The 20074-nt window shown below is 41.5% G+C and overlaps 1 protein-coding gene across 1 annotated transcript; it reads right to left on the bottom strand.

Annotated features, from left to right (window-relative positions):
- Positions 1–1299: 1299 nt before the first annotated feature.
- AQP11 (aquaporin 11) lies at positions 1300–20027 on the bottom strand. The gene is made up of 3 exons (XM_050757495.1): positions 19071–20027; positions 7320–7436; positions 1300–1655 (listed from the first exon to the last, which is right to left on the bottom strand). Exons 1-3 carry the CDS (start codon positions 19687–19689, stop codon positions 1576–1578), a joined length of 816 nt encoding a protein of 271 aa, XP_050613452.1. The 5' UTR covers positions 19690–20027; the 3' UTR covers positions 1300–1575.
- Between the last annotated feature and the right edge of the window lie 47 nt (positions 20028–20074).

Below are 20074 nucleotides of genomic sequence, written 5' to 3'. Positions count from 1 at the left end.
TTTTAAAATACAAAGCTGGCTGCCTTGTTGGGTAGACTTGGCAAAAGGCTGCACCTGTTCAGTCTGCAGATATAAATAGAGTTACTGTCTACAAGCTGATCACCAAGCATCACTTAAATTACCTGGCAAATTATCAGTTGTTAACTGATTATTACTCAAACGGATTATATCTCACCCCATATTATTTTACATTATTTTACCTTTTTTTTTTTTTTTTGAGACGAGTCTCACTTTGTTGCCAGGCTGGGCATGATCTCGGCTCACTGCAACTTCTGCCTCCCGAGTCCAAGCGATTCTTCTGCCTCAGCCTCCTGAGTAGCTGCAACTACAGGTGCACGTCACCATGCCTGACTAATTTTTGTATTTTTAGTAGAGACAAGGTTTCACTATCTTGGCCAGGATGGTCTCGATCTCTTGACCTTGTGATCCTCCTGTCTCAGCCTCTCAAAGTGTTGGGATTACAGGTGTAAGCCCAGCCTTTACTTTCAATTCTAACTCTGATAATGGAATTTCCTTTGAAGGGAAACACACTTAACCTTTCATGGCCTGAACTTTTAATAAAAAGTAGACCACATACAATAAAAGAAGCCTTCTAATATAGTAAAACTGGAAGGTTCTTTAAATCTCAAAAAATACTAATTTCTAAACAAGTTTTAATGTTATTATAAGTACTTAATATTTCTATGAACCCTTGATTTCCCTTTAGTCATAATCATGACCGAGAAGAATATTTGGATTGAAGTCAAAGACTAGAGATGGTATTTGGCTCTATGTGATCTAAGCCAGGGCAGCAAACCCATCTAGGCCTAGTTTCCTTATCTGTAAAATGGAGATTAAAAATACATGCCCTCCCTACTTCATAAGGTAGCTGGCTGTTGGCTCAAAGGAGAATGTGAAAAGCTTAAATCCTGACTTCGTATGGGTGTTTTGTTTTAGTATATTCTATTAAAGAATAACCACTTGGCTAGAGCTAGTGAGATTGTCTATTTAGAGAAAATATTTTAGATACTAGATTGTAATATACTTAAAATGTAGGAAATTGCTTATATGTGAGTGAATATATATTCTACTTCTAAAAGTGACTTTCCTGCTGAAAGATGACACTGCTTGATGGTATCATTGTGTGAGGTGGTGGCTGAAAGTATCCTCTCGCCAGTTCTGTAAGTTGATGGGTTGTACTTATAGTTAAAAATTCTGTTCATTTGGGTGACACTTGATACACAAATTCTTTGGTCTTACTACCACCATTACTTCCCTTCTCATCCTGTACTCATTTTTCATCAAAGTTAACAATTACCATTTAAGATTGATTTATGTTTAATGTAATGAGGCTTTTCTAGCAGCATTTAATACATCACTCAAAGAACAAGTCTTAACTGAGAAGTACAGGATGCCTCATTTTCACAGTAATTTTTTGTTTAAGTCCCAGTGATGAAAACTATAAGGCAGCTTCCTCAAAGGAAGTTAACACTGACGAATCCAGTGCAGCCAGTGTTTTCCATATGAGGTGATAAAATCTTTATCACATCCAGCTGGACTGTCCTGTATGTTAGTCTGAGTCTTTGGAACAGTTATTTATTCCTTTTTATTAATTGTATGGTTGTTATGCAGCCATGGAAGGAAAAAGCTGAACATCAAAATCATCAACAATATACCTGAAAGACAAAATACAGTAAAATAAAAAAACAATCTTTAAGGAAGTTCATAATCACTAGGAGGGTATATTTTAAAATTATATACAATTATATACCTAGCTGTTTGGAAAGCTATGCTTAAAGAATTGGTTACATCAATTCTACGTGAAACATGTTAGATATTTAAATCTAATATTCTCAGATTATTTTTTCTTCAACTGTGAATCCTTAAAAACAGTATGCATTTGGCAAAACCAATAGGATCTAATGAATTCAAAGGATAAACCAAATCCAAAGATGTATAGTTTTAGTTCTGGCTCTGTTACTGACTTGCTAAGTGAGAAACCCTAGACTTGGGTCTTCATTTTCTTCTCTTTAAAATGTTAACACTCTCCCTTCCCTCCGTGCCCCAGGGACATACCTGGAGAATAAAGCAACTGAAAGCATTTGGAGTTTTCACTTAGAATGCTCAAATAAAAACAATGTTAGGTTACTTCCTCCAGTCTCTCCTTTTTCATTAATCTCAACCATTAACAGCTTTTTTTTTTTTTTCCATTTTTATCTCAACCTTATTTAACTGACAATTAACCGCTTTTAGAGATGTGTCAAGCAAATAAAATGTCTAAAACAAAATTTCAGTCGATGGTGGAAGTTTCGTGAACCCGGGAGGCGGAGCTTGCAGTGAGCTGACATCCGGCCACCGCACTCCAGCCTGGGTGACAGAGCGAGACTCCGTCTCAAAAAAAAAAAAAATCTTAAATATAATACAAAATTGTTGTTTATTTGTTTTTGAGACAGAGTTTCGCCCTTTCGCCCAGGCTGGAGTGAAGTGGTGTGATCTTGGCTCACTGCAACTTCTGTCTCCCAGGTTCAAGCCGTTCTCCTGCCTCAGCCTCCTGAGTAGCTGGGATTACAGGCGCCCACCCACCACGCCTGGCTAATTTTTGTATTTTTAGTAGAGACGGGATTTCACTATGTTGGCCAGTCTGGTCTCGAACTCCTGATTCACCCGCCTTGGCCTCCCAAAGTGCTAGGATTACAGGCGTAAGTCACTGTACCCAGCCCAAAATGTTTTGAAAATTCACATATTAGTAATCTTCATTTCTGAGAATTACAACAGAGAAATCTGGCATGTAGCTGTTGGTTAATTTTTCAATGTGAAATAGGGACTAAGGAGAGTGAGGGCTCAAGTCACTATCTTGAAAAGTAAATCTGCAGTGGTTAATTTTTCATCTTGATCTGAATGTATTCAGGCTTAGAGCCCTAGATCAGTTTAAATTCAGACTGAAAACAAGTTTTGTCTCATGCACATTTGAAATTATGTTCTCTTGTTTGCAACAACAAAAAACCTTAAGGTTTGGCAAGCACTTAGATACCTTAACATATTTGTGAAAGATGAGTCTGTTTGCAACCAAAGGCTTTAAATGAAAAAATATCAGAAACAACCTTTATGTTAACTGACCCACAATTTTTTTGTCATTTTTTATAAAGTCAGAACTAGAAAATAAGATATTACATTTAAAATTTTTTCCAAAAATGGAATTGTAGTTTCATGGAAGCAAATAGAATTTTCCACTTTTCACTGTATGAAATGTATAAACTAGAGAATACTATATATATATATATATATTTTTTTTTTTTTCTTTCTTTCTTTTTTTTTGAGACAGGGTCACACTCCCATCACTCAGGCTGGAGTGCAGTGGTACGATCTCGGCTCACTGCAGCCTCGACTTCCTGGGCTCAGGTGATTCTCCTACCTCAGCCTGCCAAGTAGCTGAGACTACATGCATGTACTACCACACCAGGCCACATATGCATCCTTATAGTCATGTTTCTAAATTTTTAATTTGGGAAGATGGCAGGGGCCATTAGAGGAATTATAATTATCTCTGCTGTGATGAGAAACAAGAAAGAATATGGACTATGACTCCCAAGAATAGTTTGCTTCCTGCTTGGTCAAGAAGGAAAGAAGGTGGATATCTTGGGATTACTGTTTCCTCTGTCTCACTCCCCTGGCACTGCCTAATTAATGTAACTTTCGTAGTTGAGTGGTGTTTGTTTTGGGGTTTTTGTTTTTATTTTTATTTTGGACTCCTCATCTCTTAACTCTTTGAATGATTCTTTTAATTTATAATTTATTTTTTCCCATTCTTTACAGAGTTATATAATGTGTCGCTTTATTTCTTTATTTCATTTGGAGCCATTTTTTTTCCCCCAGTGAGAAGTTAACTTCAAAATATGACAAAATTCAATGGCAGGCTAGAACGCAGTATTCTAAAAAAATCATCATTTATTCACATACATGTCTTTTATCTACATATATTGAAGGATGCCTTTATTCTAATTCATAAACCTCAGAAAGAAATATACAAACAGGCCTCTTTAAACCAAAAATATAATACAAATTTTATGTTGGGTCTATTTTAAAAGGTAGGGGTCCTTAGACCAAATAAGAATCTTGGAATACATATTTTCAACAAGCTAAATATAAAAAAGATCATATGAATTCGACAATGTTTGATCTCAGCCAAGCATGGTGGCTCATACCTATAATCTCAGCACTTTGGCAGGCCAAGGCGGGCAGATCACCTGAGCCCAGGAGTTCAAGACCAGCCTGAGCAACATAGAAACCCTGTTTCTATAAAAAAATACAAAACTTAGCTGGGTGTGGGGGCACACACCAGTAGTCCCAGCTACCTGGGGGGTTGGGACAAGAGGATCACTTGTGCCTGGGAGGCAGAGGTTGCAGTGAGCCAAGATTGCGCCACTGCACTCCAGCCTCGGTGATCACAGCCAGACCAAAAAAAGTTTGATTCTACTTCTATATGTAAGAGATTTGGACTTTTTTTGGGGGGGAGGGGGTGTTTGGATTATTGGGGGATAAGTGGTTCTTTAAAATGTTTTGGCTACATACAATGTGTTATCTTCCTGTTTGTACTACACAAACAAGAAGAGAATATAGTCACTTTCCCCACCCTATCACACTTTCTGCTCTATAAAAGGGGAAGATTTAGCATTCCTTTTTTATCTATCATGAGGCTTTTTTTCTAGTATGTTCTTCCAGGAAGTCATTAAGTGCTGCTTTGGCTGGAAAATGTGTTCTAAGAAAAAAATCAAGGTCCTTTTACAGAGATTGTCATTACTTCAGATTCCTTTTTAAAATTCTTCCAGAAAGACCCTTTTTTAAAAAATTTATTTTTTAAACAGGTTGTTTTGCTATGTTGCCCAAGGTGGACTTGAACTCCTGGCCTCCGCCTCCCAAGTAGTTGGTAGCTGGGGCTATAGACATGTGCCACTGTGTTTTTTTTTTTTTTGTGAGACTTGCTCTGTCACCCAGGCTAGAGTGCAATAGTGCGATCTTGGCTCACTGCAACCTCCAACTCCTGAGTTCAGGCGATTCTCCTGCCTCAGCCTCCCGAGTAGCTGGGATTACAGGCACGCATCATCATGCCCAGCTAATTTTTGTATTTTTAGTAGAGTTGGCCAGACTGGTCTCGAACTCCTGACTTCAGGTGATCCACCCACCTCGGCCTCCCAAAGTGCTGGGATTACAGGCGTGAGCCACCGCACCCAGCCTACCTGGCTACTTTTAATGTTCTGTCAAGTAATGGATGAAATAATTCCTTAACACAGTCATGACTGGTTTCCTGGAAGACAGTTTTTCCATGGACTGGGGGCATGGTTTTGGGATGAAACTGTTCCACCTTGGATCATCAGGCATTAGTTAGATTCTCATAAGCAGCGTGTAACCTAGATCGTTCACATGCTGAGTTCACAATAAGGTTCATGCTCCTATGAGAATCTAATGCCGCCGCTGACCTGACAGGAGACGGAGCTTTGTAAGCTTGACTGCCACTCACCTCCTGCTGTGTGGCCTGATTGCTAACAGGCCACGGACTGTACTGGTCTGCAGCCTGGAGGTTGGGGACCTCTGCCTTAGCCTACTATTACAATTGTAGTTGGAGCATGCTAACAAATAAATCATGTTAATATATGTTAGTCTCCAGACATACTGGGGGAATTTTTTCATATAAAAACTACCAGTAGGCCTGCCCAATTAGACCTTGTTAACTTCTTAACTTCTTTACATTAGTGACCTTTTTAACTTTAAAAATGGATTTTTTGAGACGGAGTCTTTCTCTGTCACCCAGGCTGGAGTACAGTGGCATGATCTGGGGTCACTGCAGGCTCCACCTCCCGGGTTCATGCCATTCTCCTGCCTCAGCCTCCTGAGTAGCTGGGACTACAGGCGCCCGCCACCACGCCCAGCTAATTTTTTTTAGTAGAGACGGGGTTTCACCGTGTTAGCCAGGATGGTCTCAATCTCCTGACTTTGTGATCTGCCCGCCTCGGCCTCCCAAAGTGCTGGGATCACAGGCATGAGCCACCACGCCCGGCCTAAAAACGGAGAAAATTTTTCTTTAAAGACGTTATCAGAAAATACTAGCACTCAGTAGAACTGACCAAAAGTTATATTACTAGTATTTAAAACCAATTTTTCTTTGATACGCTTTATGTTTAGGCCTATAGATATCATTGAGCATAACAATATGATACTGAGCATGACAATAACATAAATGTGAGATAGAGGAATGGAAGGTAAACAGGAAGAGTAAAGTGTGATTGACTCTTCAAACCTGTTGTGGCACTTCCCTTCTGTGTTCCCTTCTGTGTATGTGTGTGCGTGTTTTAAAGAAAATGACTAACAAGAAACAATATGCTAACTGGATAAAAAGAAGAGTGAATTAATGGAGGGCCAAGCATCTTCATATTCACTTACAGTTATGAGTTATAACCAGGCTTAAAACAGATGACTAAACAAAATCAAGAAATGCTGATAACTTTATATAAGTAATGCATAAGAAATGCATAATAATTTTTTGTATATTGTATAATTTTGTGTTATTTGACCCATCTTTATAAAGAGTTTATATATCTGATCCAAATAGAAATAACTGAAATGTAGCCTGAGCAACATAGCAAGACCTCATCTCTACAAAATATACACAAATTAGCTGGGTGTGGTGGCACATGCCTGTCATCCCAGCTACTCAGGAGGCTAAGGCAGGAGGATTGCTTGGGCCCAGGAGTTCAAGCACAGTGAGCTATGGCTATGATCATGCCACTGCACTCAAGCCTGGGTGACAAAGACAGACCCTGTCTCAAAAAAAAAAAAAAAAAAAACAAAAAAAAAAACAAAGCAAAACAAAAACAATAAAATAAAAATATCAGGAATGTAACTTGTGGATAACTTTTAAACTATACTTAATACAGGTATTCACTGTTTCATGAGATGCTCTTCTGCAAAATGAGTCAAATGAACTAAATGATACTTTATCTGGAGACCACAAATGTGAAAAAACAAATTTCTTTAGCAAAAAAAAAAAAAATTATATTTGAAGGGAAGTAAGCACTCTTTGCTTTTTTGGTGCTCAGATCTCAAGGTTTCTTAAAGTAATAGCGTATCTGAAACTGACTACCCTTAACTAGATACTGTTTCTTTAAAGATAAAAACAGTTTTAAAGGATACTACACAAAGTATCATTTCAGGCATGTTAACTACCTTTTTCATTTTCTGTTTTGTGCCTGCTCTGGCTTTGGAAATTGACATGTTACAATAATATACACATATCATATTTTTAAATACCCTAATCTTTCAGACATATTAAATTAAAATATGCTTACCTAAAGAAGGAGCCAGCCAGTATACTATAAAAAACTGAGGAAATGCTTCATCAAAACACATGAAATGTAGCGAAAGTGCCAAAGCTGGATTAAATACAGCTCCTGTTAGACTTCCTCCTGTAATAGATTTTAAGCAGAGTGACTCCAAATGATTTATCTTACATTTTCTTGTAACTGGAAATAAATGGTTACTTAATGTGACTTTTATTTTAGGTATTCTTAGTCTGTGATCTTCCTTTGCAGAATCACCTGGCATATTTTAGACTATAATCATAGACTATATGCCAGGTACAAAAAAAAAAGACAAAGGACATTAAAGTTTGAATCCAGTGCTTTTCCTATAGACTATAAAATGAACACTGAAAGTTAATGTGCTCTATTACTATTCCTACAGTTTTATAAAATAGATTTGGCTGCCCTGAACATTCATCAATTTAAATGAATGAATAATAATAAAGGTAAAATGAAAATATAGTTAAATAGATACAATGCCCCAAGATCCTTTGGGTACAAGCATAACTTTGTATTGAAAAGAAAAGGTAAAATGGACCAACAGACCAAAGCTTTATCATTGGTTCCATTTTCACTTGTCAACAGAATCCTTAAGAAGCAACCGTGAGTAGTCATGAGAGATAAGCAGAAATTATAACTGTTGGCTACTTTTTAGGAGCTGTGTTCCAGCTCTGCACCCAGGGTATCTCTCTGACGTGGGGCCTAGGAGTCTAGAGTCCGACCACACAAGTAAGGAACGGCAGAGGAGGCTGGATGCCTGTCCAGCAGTACTCCACAAAGCTGTGTCTTCGCTTTTCAAAGTCCAGCCTAAGAGCATCCCTCAGACAGTGACATTTTCAGCAGTTTTTCCAAGTGGAAGCTTTCCAAGGCACACCTCTGCCTCTTTTACTTAGCCACAGAGATAGATCTTGAGATCTTCACAAGTTCTATTATTGACGTGCACCACTGTAGCCTGTTTTCATGGAAATTAAGTGGCCCTTTCATAAGATTTCACTACTGAGATTTCACACTTGAATAGGCCGAGAACAATGAAGCTGTGTCGAGATGAAGATACTGAGCAATGAACTAAGCTCACTCGATAGCTACGAGTTTTTTCTAGTGTACCAGCCTCACAGCATGATTCATATTCATGACTCAGCAATTTAAATGATATCATGGACCTTCAGAATCATTCTTGAATAGTCAAATTCTGGAATGTTAAACCTGCAACTGCTAAGGGTGAACAGAATTGTCTGGTTGGCAGCTAGTCATTTCAGTTTGATTCCACAAAAACTTACTGAGTTCCTGTGTACTAGATACCATGGGCAGAAAGATAAAGACTCACACAGACATTTACAATATAACGTAATATGACCTATGATAATATAAATGACCTGTGACTTTTAGGCATGTATTGATAAAAATGGACTGAATCATTACCCTCAATTAGTTTACTTCAGTATTCAAGGCCATGGTATACGGAAGGTTTTCCACTACATCTAAGATGAACACCACCGATCAGTCTTATACCATTCTAAAACTCAAACGACTTCACTTCCTAGTCTTCTCATCCTCACACAGCAGTTCTGATCAGTGTGACTTAGTGGTAGCTGCTGCTTCCAGCAAGAGGTTGTCTACTTTCCCTCTCTTGAAAATGAGCTGGCTTTGCAACTTGTGTTGATAGATAGAATGGAGCAGAGTAGGGCTATGTGAATTCTGAATGTGGTAGGAGTGATGCTGTGTGAATTCTAGGTTCATGTCTCAATAAACGCATCAGCTTCCACTTTTTGCTCTCTTGGAAGAATGCCCTGACCATGTGAGTTTGCTGGTCTGGGCTGCTGGAGGATGGAAGGCCACACGGAAGAGAACTGAGGCATCTTAGATGACAGCTGACAACTGCCAGACACATAAGTGAGGCTGCCTTGGGCTTTCCAGCCTCACCACTGTCCAGTTGAATGCAGCTACATGAGTGATCTCAGAGGAACTGCCCGTCTATAACCCACAGAATCATGAAAAATAAGTTATTCTCAGTTTTGGGGCCAGGCATGGTGGCTAATGCCTGTAATCCTAACACCTTGGAAGGCTGAAGCAGTTGGATCACTTGAGCCCAGGAGTTTGTAACCAGCTCAGGCAACATAGCAAAACCCCATTTCTATAAGAAATACAAAAATTAGCTGGGTGTGGTGCCACATGCCTGTGGTCCCAGCTACTTGGGAGGCTAAGGTAGGAGAATAACCTGAGCCTGCAGAGGTTGAGGCTGCTGTGAGTTGAGATTGTGCCACTGCTCTCCAGCCTGGGTGACAGAGTGAGAACCCGTCTCAAAAAAAAAAGTTTTGAATGGTGTGTTACATAGCAATAGTTAACTGATACAGAAATCCATGTTAGGTGTGGGTTCTGTGTTAACAAAAGCCAAAAACATGGCATTGGCTTTAATGTCTTACTGGATAATTCTTTGTTGTGAGCTGTGCACCGTAGTATGTTTAGCAGCATCCCTGGCCTTTTTTTTTTTTTTTCTTTTTTGAGACAGAGTCTTGCTCTGTCGCCCGGGCTGGAGTGCAGTGGTGAGATCTTGGCTCACTGCAAGCTCCGCCTCCCAAGTTCACACCATTCTCCTGCCTCAGCCTCCTGAGTAGCTGGGACTACAGGCGCCCACCACCACGCCCAGCTAATTTTTTGTATTTTTAGTAGAGACGGGGTTTCATTGTGTTAGTCAGGATGGTCTTGATCTCCTGGCCTCGTGATCCACCCGCCTAAGCCTCCCAAAGTGCTGGGATTACAGGAGCCACTGCACCCAGCTCTATAAGAACTAGCAAAGATCTAGCAAGAACTTTGTAGCAGGCCAGGCGCGGTGGCTCACGGCCTGTAATCCCAGCACTTTGGGAGGCCGAGGCGGGTGGATCACGAGGTCAGGAGATCGAGACCATCCTGGGTAACACGGTGAAACCCCGTCTGTACTAAAAATACAAAAAATTAGCCGGGCGTGGTGGCCGTCGCCTGTAGTCCTAGCTACTTGGGAGGCTGAGCCAGGAGAATGGCGTAAACCTGGGAGGCGGAGTTTGCAGTGAGCCAAGATTACGCCACTGCCCTCCAGCGTGGGTGATAGAGTGAGACTCCGTCTCAAAAAAAAAAAAAAAAAAAAAAAAAACTTTGTAGCAAAGAACTAGCAAGATCTTAAAGTATATTTTTTTTAAAAAATAAATTAATTTTTTAAAAAATTAGTGGGTGTGGTGGCACATGCCTGTAATCCCAACTACTCCGGAGGAAAAAGATAAAAGAAAAAAAAATTAGCCAGGTGTGTCCAGGCACGGTGGCTCACGCCTGTAATCCCAGCACTTTGGGAGGCCGAGGTGGGAGGATCACCTGAGGTCGGGAGTTCAAGACCAGACTGACCAGTATGGAGAAACCCTGTCTCTACAAAAAATACAAAATTAACCGGGCGTGGTGGCGCATGCCTGTAATCCCAGCTACTCAGGAGGCTGAGGCAGGAAAATCGCTTGAGGAGGCAGAGGTTGCGGTGAGCCAAGATCATGCCATTGCACTCCAGGCTGGGCAACAAGAGTGAAACTCTGTCTCAAAAAAAAAAAAAACACGGCCGGGCGCGGTGGCTCAAGCCTGTAATCCCAGCACTTTGGGAGGCCGAGACGGGTGGATCACGAGGTCAGGAGATCAGACCATCCTGGCAAACACAGTGAAACCCCGTCTCTACTAAAACTACAAAAAAAACTAGCCGGGCGAGGTGGCGGGCGCCTGTAGTCCCAGCTACTTGGGAGGCTGAGGCAGGAGAATGGCGGGAACCCGGGAGGCGGAGCTTGCAGTGAGCTGAGATCCGGCCACTGCACTCCAGCCTGGGCGACAGAGCGAGACTCCGTCTCAAAAAAAAAAAAAAAAAAAAAAAACACACACACACACACACACACAAAAAAGCCAGGTGTGGTGGCGTTCGCCTTTAATCCCAGCTACTCAGGAGGCTGAGGCAGGATCATTGTCTGAACCTGTGATACAGAGGTTGCAGTGAGCCGAGACTGTACCACTGCGCTCTAGGCTGGGTGACAGAGCAATACTCCATCCCCAAAAAACCCCAAACAACAACAACAACAAAAAAACCAGTTTGGAAGGTTGTAACACAAACATCAGAGACAAGGATTACCCTGGAAATAAGATTAGACAGGGAAGGAGAGGAGGCAGGCACAGAGGCATGCATGGAGGATGGCAGTCAAAAGGCACTTCAGTCTTTGAATTTTTTACATAAAGAACATATCACGTATTGTGTCATTAAACATGAATTATTTTTTAAAGAATCATCAGGCATGGAACTATCAGAAGGTGGCTTCAAAAAAACAAGTTACTATTTATTGACATTTGAAGGGGAGATGACAATCATGCATGTTGAAGAGGTATAACCGGGAGATCCAGCTAGTCCACTGCCAAGAGTCAGAGGACAGCATGGATTTGGTGAAATAACCACAGCAAGAGGCTAAGTCTCAAATCTGGCCATTTTAGGTGCTAAAGTTTCTTAGTATTCCTAAAGGGAATAAAATTCTCTGTGACAGAAGAATACTAGTTAAAATCACATAACACTCATGTAGAAGCTGGAAGGTCTCTTTATTAATTTAGAGTGGAAGCTAGCTTTCTAGTAACTGGAGTATTTGTCTTCCCTCTCCAGAGCACCCATTTTAATGAGCACGTAAGCAAAGCAAAAGGAGTGTTATCAGACCATGATGAGCTCTGATAAAATGTCATTGTCAGGAGTTGAAAATACCTCTCTAATGACAAGCCTGTTTGTTTTCCCCAAATTCAATCTCTACTCCCAGACATTACTGGGCAAATAATTTCAAAGTTTGCATCTCCAAACTCCACTTTTCATTTCTGGTTTGTATTCTGTTGATATTCTAATGTTACTAACTAAGCTAGGTAGCTAGCTGTTTTCTTTTCTTTTCTTTTTTTGAGAGATTCTCACTCTGTCACTCAGGCTGGAGTGCACTGGTGCAATCTCACCTCATTGCAACCTCCACCTCCCGGGTTCAAGTGATTCTCATGCCTCAGCTTCCTGAGTAGCTGAGACTACAGGCATGAGCCACCATGCCCAGCTAATTTTTGTATTTTAAGTAGAGACTGGGTTTCGCCATGTTGGCCAGGCTGGTCTCAAACTCCTGGCTTCAAGAGATCCGCCTACCTTGGCCTCCCAAAGTGCTGGGATTACAGGCATGAGCCACTGCGCCTGGCCTGTTTTCAAATTAGTTGTTATTCTTACAGACCTGGAAGAGTGACATTAGACTGTTCTCAGATGTTGTGGGGAACACCTAGGGATTTGTACCAAAATCTTTGACTTATTTGCAATGGACAAATTTCTTTATAAAAGTTACAACTTACATTTTCCTGAATTTATCCCAGAAGGAGTTGTGAGCAATAAAACTGATCAAATTATATGCAAAAATGATCAAATTATACTGGAATCCTGTTGGAAATATAGAGGGAAATAATAACAAAAAGTCACTATTTCCCAAGCACTTCGTATATGGCAGGTACTATCCTACAAACTTGAATTATTATTCCTCATACTAGTCTTATGAGGAAAGTGAGGCCCAAAGTAAGTATGCAGCCTAAGGGCACAGTCTTTTTTTTTTTTTTTTAATCAAAACAGATGTCACTCTTTCACCCAGGCTGGAGTGTAGTGATGAAATTATGACTCAATACAGCCTCAAACTCCAGGGCTCAAGCAATCTTACTGCCTGAGCCTCTTAAGTAGCTAAGACTACAGGTATGCACCACCATACCTGGCTCAGTTAAAACACTTTTTGTAGAGACAGGGTCTTGCTATGTTGCCCAGACTGGTCTCAAACTGCTGGCCTCATGCAGTCCTCCTGCCTTGACCTCCCAGTCCTGGGATTACAGACATGAGCCACCATACCTGGCCTTAACCACTATATATATATATATATATATTTTTTTTTTTTTTTTTAATTGAGACATAGTCTCGCTTTGTTGCCCAGGCTGGAGTGCACTGGTGTGATATCAGCTTGCTGCAACCTCTGCCTCCCAGGTTCAAGCAATTCTACTGCCTCAGCCTCGAAGTAGCTGGGGCTACAAGCGACCACCACCATGCCAGGCTAATTTTGGTATTTTTAGGAGAGATGGGGCTTCACCATGTTGGCATTAAATTGGTTAAAGAATAGTAGAGTAATGAGGCTAATGAATAGGCTATGGATGGTCATGTTGATTCAGATTATGAATCAACAGGCTGGCCTTGAACTCCTGACCTCAGGTGATCCACCCGCCTCCGTCTCCCAAAGTGCCGGGATTACAGGCATGAGCCATTACACCTGGCCTTAACCACTATATTATACTGGCATAACAAAATAAATTTTGGACCTTTGAAGGTGTTTTTCATTTGTAAATTGATAATAGCTCCTATTTAAAAAGAACATATGTTCCCTTTTTTTTTTTTGACTGAGTCTTGCTCTGTTGCTCAGGCTGAAGTACAGTGGCATGATCTTGGCTCACTGCAACCTCCGCCTCCAGGACTCAGGGGATCCTCCCACCTCCACCTCCCAGGTTCAAGCGATTCTCCTGCCTCAGCCTCCCGAGTAGCTTGGATTACAGGTGTGCACCACCACGCCGGGCTAATTTTGTATTTTTAGTAGAGACAGGGTTTCTCCATGTTGGTCAGGCTGGTCTCAAACTCCCAACCTCAGGTGATCTGCCCGCCTCAGCCTCCCAAAGTGCTGGGATTACAGGTGTGAGCCACCACACCTGCCATATTATTTCTTTCTGTACAAGTTTTTAAAGTAAACAGAATATTTGCTAGTTTGTTCACTTATTCTTAAAATACTGTTTACTTTGTACCAGGTCCTATGCTAAGATCTTGCTTTACGTTATGACAAACAAAACAAATGTGGTCTATAGACTCAAAGCTTATCATCTGGTAGAGGAAAACAGGTGTTGTGTCAGAAAACAATATAATTTAAAATTCTATGAAAGAAATGAACAGTATGCGGTAATAAAGACAATTGACACGTGTAAAATAACAGATGTTTTTCTTTCTTTTTTTCTTTTTTTGAGATGGTTTTGCTCTTGTTGCCCAGGCTGGAGTGCAATGGCGCGATCTCAGCTCACTGCAACCTCTGCCTCCCAGGTTCAAGCAATTCTCCTGCCTCTGCCTCCTGAGTAGCTGGGATTATAGGCATGCACCAGCATGCCCAGCTAATTTTGTATTTTTAGTAGAGGTGGGGTTTCTCCATGTTGGTCAGGCTGGTCTCAAACTCCTGACCTCAGGTAATCCACCCGCTTTGGCCTCCCAAAGTGGTGGGATTACAGGCATGAGCCACCGCACCCAACCCACATGTTTTTCAATATCTAATTATGCATAAAAATGAATGCAGCTCTCTCTCAAACTGTTCATTGAACTTTTTCCAGAACCCAAAGAAAGATTTGCTTGAAATCTGATGAACAGTTTATAGCTCTAATATGTTAATAAACCACACAGCTTTTTCTTTTTTCTTTTTTTTTTTACACTATTAGGGGAGCCAGTTAATACATGATACATGGTAATGACATAACTGAGGCTCCATGTGTCCATCAAAATTTGGGGTGCTAAATCAATAAATACACAGACACTTGGTCACTGGCTATCCTAGGAGTCTGTGGCTATGTTGCTGGATGCTTATGTTCTGTAATCCTAAAATACATAATCATTATTTTGATATACTCTGTATTGGTGACTTCTGACTGCCCTCAAAATACAAGTGATTAAATAAATCTCCCAATATGCACCTTTGTCAAATCTGTACTTGTAGTATGTTAGAAGTTTAAAAAAGACACTCAAAATAACTTGTAATGATGCCTGACTTAGCCAACTGTCCCAAGACAGTCCTATTTGTAACAACTCTGTTCCAAAGTTATGACTTATAGCCATAGAAAATGAAAGGGAGAGATGGGGCTTAGTGCAGCATTTCCCAAACTATGTTCTCTTCTGCTATATGCTCCTAGACAAGAGGCTCTCATAAGTTTGAAAAACTGTGCTCCAAATCCTCCTCTTGGAGTTTCACAATACATAGAAGTACAGTAAAGGCTCTATGAAGTCTTAAAATTAGAAAACCTGTTTAATCCAGTGTCTGCCAAATTTATTTGGCAACATCATTTTGTAACTTAAAAATTGTATAAATTGTGGTGAAACATATATACGTAACATAAAGTATGCCATTTTAGCCATTTTTAAGTATATTATTGGTGTTACATTCACCATGCTGTTTCACCAGCAGCACCATTTCCAAAGGTTTTCATAACATAAACAGAAACTTTGTACCCATTAAACAGTAAGTCCCCATTCCTCTCTCCTCCCCACAGTCCCTGGTAACTCTATTCTACTTTCTGTCTCTATGAATTTACCTATTCTGGACATTTTGTGTACGTAGAGCCATACAGTATTTGTCTTACTGTGTCTGGCTTATTTTGCTTAGCATAATATTTTTGAGGTTCATTCATGTTGTAGTATATATCATAACCTCATTCCTTTTTATGGCTGAATATATTCAATTGTGTCTAGTTTTGTAACTTTTGAGGAGCACACTGTGGAAAGGCTGATAATGAGTCCGTATGAGCTTTAGTGCCATTTGGAACCACGGTTCTAGCACAGTCTAGTTATGTAAGCTTGGACAAGTCATTTCACTTTTCTGGGCCTCACTTACTTTACTTAAAATGGGAAGAATGTATTCATCAATGAGTTCTTGTAAGGATTAATTAAGATAACTCTCATAAATTACCTAGCAAAATGCTTGGCCTGTAACAGCTGACAACTGAATATTCTTATCTCCCTTATATTGGCAGAAAACAAAAAAAGGGAAGATCATACTGCATTATAAATTTCTGTAACTAGAAGTAATCAACAATTGTCTATTTTGTTCTACCCAGGCAAACGGAGTCTAGCACTGTCCAATACTGTAGCCACTAGCTACATCACAATTTGACAACTGACCACTTGAAATGTAGCTACTTTGAATCTAATTTCAGTTAATTTAAGTGTAAATAGCCACATGCTGCTAGTGGCTACTGAATTGCACAGTGCAGGTCTAGACTCCTAAAGCAGTGCTTCTTTATCTTGGTTTCATAATGAGATCACCTGTGAAGGTTTAACATACATCGCTGCCTAGGCCCCTTGCCAGAGCAATTGGATTTTAATCTGTGAGCCCAGAATAAGTAAGCATGTTTAAAGAGCTCCCCAGGTGATTTTAATACAGAGAGAACCACTGCTCTAGTGATCCCTTTATACTCTCCCTCTCCCCCATCAATTAGTACCCTCATTTCAAGAAAAAAAGGGCAGTATTTTTGATCTCTTAAGTTGATATTTTACAGATTCCTTCTAATAACTTTCCTTATATCTATGACTGGATCTATAACTCCAAATATTATCTGTGTCTCTTCTCTCAAATTTTTTGTCACTGATAAAATAGGGCATGGCTAATATATATAGTATTATCTATGGAATCATAAATATGTATTAAAAGTAGACAAAGAATATCAACTTCAGGCTAATCAAGAGAGGGAAGAAGAACATAGGTTTTGAAAAATCCAACTGTAGTTGATGTTCTATTAATTTAAAAATTCTTCTAAGTTTTTACTGCTTTTAATTGTAGAAATACAGAGGTAAACCATGGCATAACTTTTTTGCAGTGACAATTCTGTTCATATACAGGGGATGTTTCTGCTTTAGCTAAAATCTAACACTTCAATAAATAAGCAACTACTCACCAATCCCTCAAATATGCCTGTACCTGTCACTTTTTTTCTTTTTCTTTTTTTCTTTTGAGACAGACAGGGTCTCTATAACCCAGGCTGGAGTGCAGTGGCACTATCACAGCTCACCACAGCCTCAACCTCCTGGAATTTGGTTGATCCTCCCACCTTAGACTCCCAAGTAGTTGGGACTACAAGTGCGCACCAGCACGCCCGGCTAATTTTTGTATTTTTTGTAGAGATGGGATTTCTCTGTGTTGCCCAGGCTAGTCTCGAACTCCTGGGCTCAAGCGATCCACCCGCCTTGGCCTCCCAAAGTGTGACAGGCGTCAGTCACCGCGCCCGGCCCCTTTCACTCTCCTACACCACTTATTTCCATTTATGTCTACCTAAAAAGTGGTACTACACCTAAAGAAGGGGAAATTGATTGGGAACGCTTTCTTTCTTTTCTTTTCTCTTTCTTTCTTTCCTTTCTTTCCTTTCTTTCTTTCTTTCTTTCTTTCCTTTCTTTCCTTTCTTTCCTTTTTCTTTCTTTCTTTCTTTCTTTCTTTCTTTCTTTCTTTCCTTTCCTCCTTCCCTCCCTTCCTTTCTTTCCCCTCCCTCCTTTCCCTTCTTTCTTTCCCTTTCTTTCTTTCTTTCTTTCTTTCTTTCTTTCTTTCTTTCTTTCTTCCTTCCTCCCTTCCTCCCTCCCTCCCTCCCTCCCTCCCTCCCTTTCTTTCTTTCTTTCTTTCTTTCTTTTTTTTTTTTTTTTTTTTTTTTTTTTTTTTTTTTTTTTTTTTTGAGACAGAGTCTCACTGTTGTTGCCCAGGCTTGAGTACAAGGGCGGGATCTCCCCTCACTGCAACCTCCGCCTCCCGGTTTCCAGCAATTCTCCTGCCTCAGCCTCCCGAGTAGCTGAGATTACAGGCGCCCACCACCACGCCCAGCTAAATTTTTTTTTGTATTTTTAGTAGAGACGGGCGTTTCACCATGTTGGCCAGGCTGGTCGCAAACTCCTGACCTCTAGTGATCCACCCACCTCGGCCGCCCAAAGTGCTGGGATTACAGGTGTGAGCCACCGCGCCCGGCTGAAGGCTTTCATTTTTACCCTAGAAGGTCAAGTACATGTTTAGGAGTCCTTATAATCTTGAAGTTTGCTTCTAGTCATGGTTTCACTTTTAATGGGCAGAAGATAACTATTACCACAAATTTCCTTTGTTGTAATTTCTGCCTCCACAGTCTTTTATAATTTAGATGTAGCCACAATAAATACATTCTGTTGTAAGCATTTAACATGACACATTTCATCATTAAATACTTATGTTTTGGATTTTCTCCTCCCATTTAGGACTAGATTGCCCACCGCATCTGAGATCTTTCAAAGTAAACAAATGGTTTAAAAGAAATCAACAGATTTCTCAAGAGTTATATTTTAAAAAGCATCTTTAATTTGAAGCAAGTTCTCATTTAAACACATTTTTCTTGATAGGTCACTTAAAAGTTCATGTATAACGCAAAATGAATTTTTAAAATAAGAAATTTCATAACTCAAAATGAATTAAGGAAATAAGAAATGACTTTAAGTAATTTACAGGACTAGAATGGAACTACAAAATTCCTACTCTCCGCTGTTATACTAACCAATCATGTGCCTTGTGCTTTAAATCGAAAGGAACTTTGTAAAGCCAGGATCATTTTTCAGTAAGAGTATCCGAAAGGATCTATACCACCTTGGCATAAATAAGTTATCTTTCCTTTCTACCATTAAAACAAACCCCTTGTAGGATATCTGAACCCCTGGCAATATCTCACAATATCTCAGTTTCAGCACAGAGGTGGCTCCTTTCTCTGGTGTTCAAAAAAGCACTGCATGAAGGCTCTATGTGTCGGCCCTACTGGTTAAGAACGGGCTGCAAAATGGTTAGAATAACGGGGATTCCAGCATTTACATCATAGCGGGATAGAGGGTTTCAAATGTATTTTAGTAAAGAACTTACAGCCTCATGTCATAGAGGCTCTGGAAGTGCCAAGTATTTGGTGGGAATGACAAACCTGCATAGACCAAAAAGGTGATGAGTGCAGCCAGCAGGTGGATACGAAGCTTGGCTCGGACCTCCTGAAAGTGCAGCAGAGCGCTGTGGAAAAGAAAGGAGCAGACGGCCTCTGTGATGACTGCTTTGAACAAGTCGACTTGGATGGGATTCTTGCAAGCGAAGCTCCTCTCGCTGACGTGATACTGGGTCAGACCCAAGTTCCACAGGGCGCTTGTGCAGTACCTGCTGCACAGGGCACTAACCAGCTGAGCCAATAGCCTGACCGCGCCCGTCTCTGGGGACATGCCCCCCAGCATCATCTGCATCATCACGCCGCACGGGTTGCTGGACGTGCCCACCAGAGTCAGACCATGCACCAGCGAGAAGAAGTAGACGAGCGTCAGCGTCCAGGTGGGGTGCGCGGGGTGCTGCTCGCTCAGCAGTTGCAGCTCGTGGGTGCAGCAGCAGAGCTGGAAGGTGGCTAGAAACTCCAGGACGAAGGCGTGGGCCACCGGCCTGTGCAGCTGCTGCCGGGCGACCACGCGGGCCAGCCCTATGAGCAGCACCACCGACAGCATCAGTCCCAGCGAGGTGCAGGTGTCCTGCAGCTCGGGCCGGAGCCCCAGCAGTGGCGACATGGCTCTGTCGCCGCCTGAGCGGGTTGCGGGCTCCGGCTCTGGGTAGGAGGCAGTCTCCGGGCCCGAGTCCGAAGTCCGCAGCCCCTCCCCTCCTCACGCCCCTCGGGGCGGGACGAGCGGGAGGCCCCGGGGCGGCACACGTGGGGAGTCCTCCCCGCCTCCCCGGCTCGGCGCTGGGGTGTTGGAACCAGAGCCGGGGAGGCGGGGAGGCGCGGAGCGGCGAAGGGAGGTCGGCTAGGGCGCCGGCCGAGGGGCCAACGGTCAGCCGAGCACTCAGCGCACTCGGCCTCCGCCCTCCGCCGCCTCCCTCAGGGCCTTGCAGGCGGGTGCTGCGGCGGAGGGCCGGGCACGGCGGCGGAGGGCCGGGCGCGGCGTGGACGACGCA

The sequence above is a fragment of the Macaca thibetana genome, chromosome 14 (assembly GCF_024542745.1).
Source record: "Macaca thibetana thibetana isolate TM-01 chromosome 14, ASM2454274v1, whole genome shotgun sequence".
Lineage (NCBI taxonomy): Eukaryota > Metazoa > Chordata > Mammalia > Primates > Cercopithecidae > Macaca > Macaca thibetana.
The sequence above is the reverse complement of the archived record's forward strand: the minus strand, read 5'-3'. Positions and strand labels throughout refer to the sequence as shown.

What these genes read in the sequence shown, in the direction of transcription:
- AQP11 (XM_050757495.1), bottom strand. Translation starts at nt 19,689, where the DNA reads ATGTCGCCACTGCTGGGGCTCCGGCCCGAGCTGCAGGACACCTGCACC. An exon ending in CACCTTTTTGGTCTATGCAG is followed by an intron (nt 7,437 to 19,070) that starts GTTTGTCATTCC and finishes AATCTATTACAG; the next exon opens with GAGGAAGTCTAACAGGAGCT. An exon ending in CTGGCTGGCTCCTTCTTTAG is followed by an intron (nt 1,656 to 7,319) that starts GTAAGCATATTT and finishes TTTGTCTTTCAG; the next exon opens with GTATATTGTTGATGATTTTG.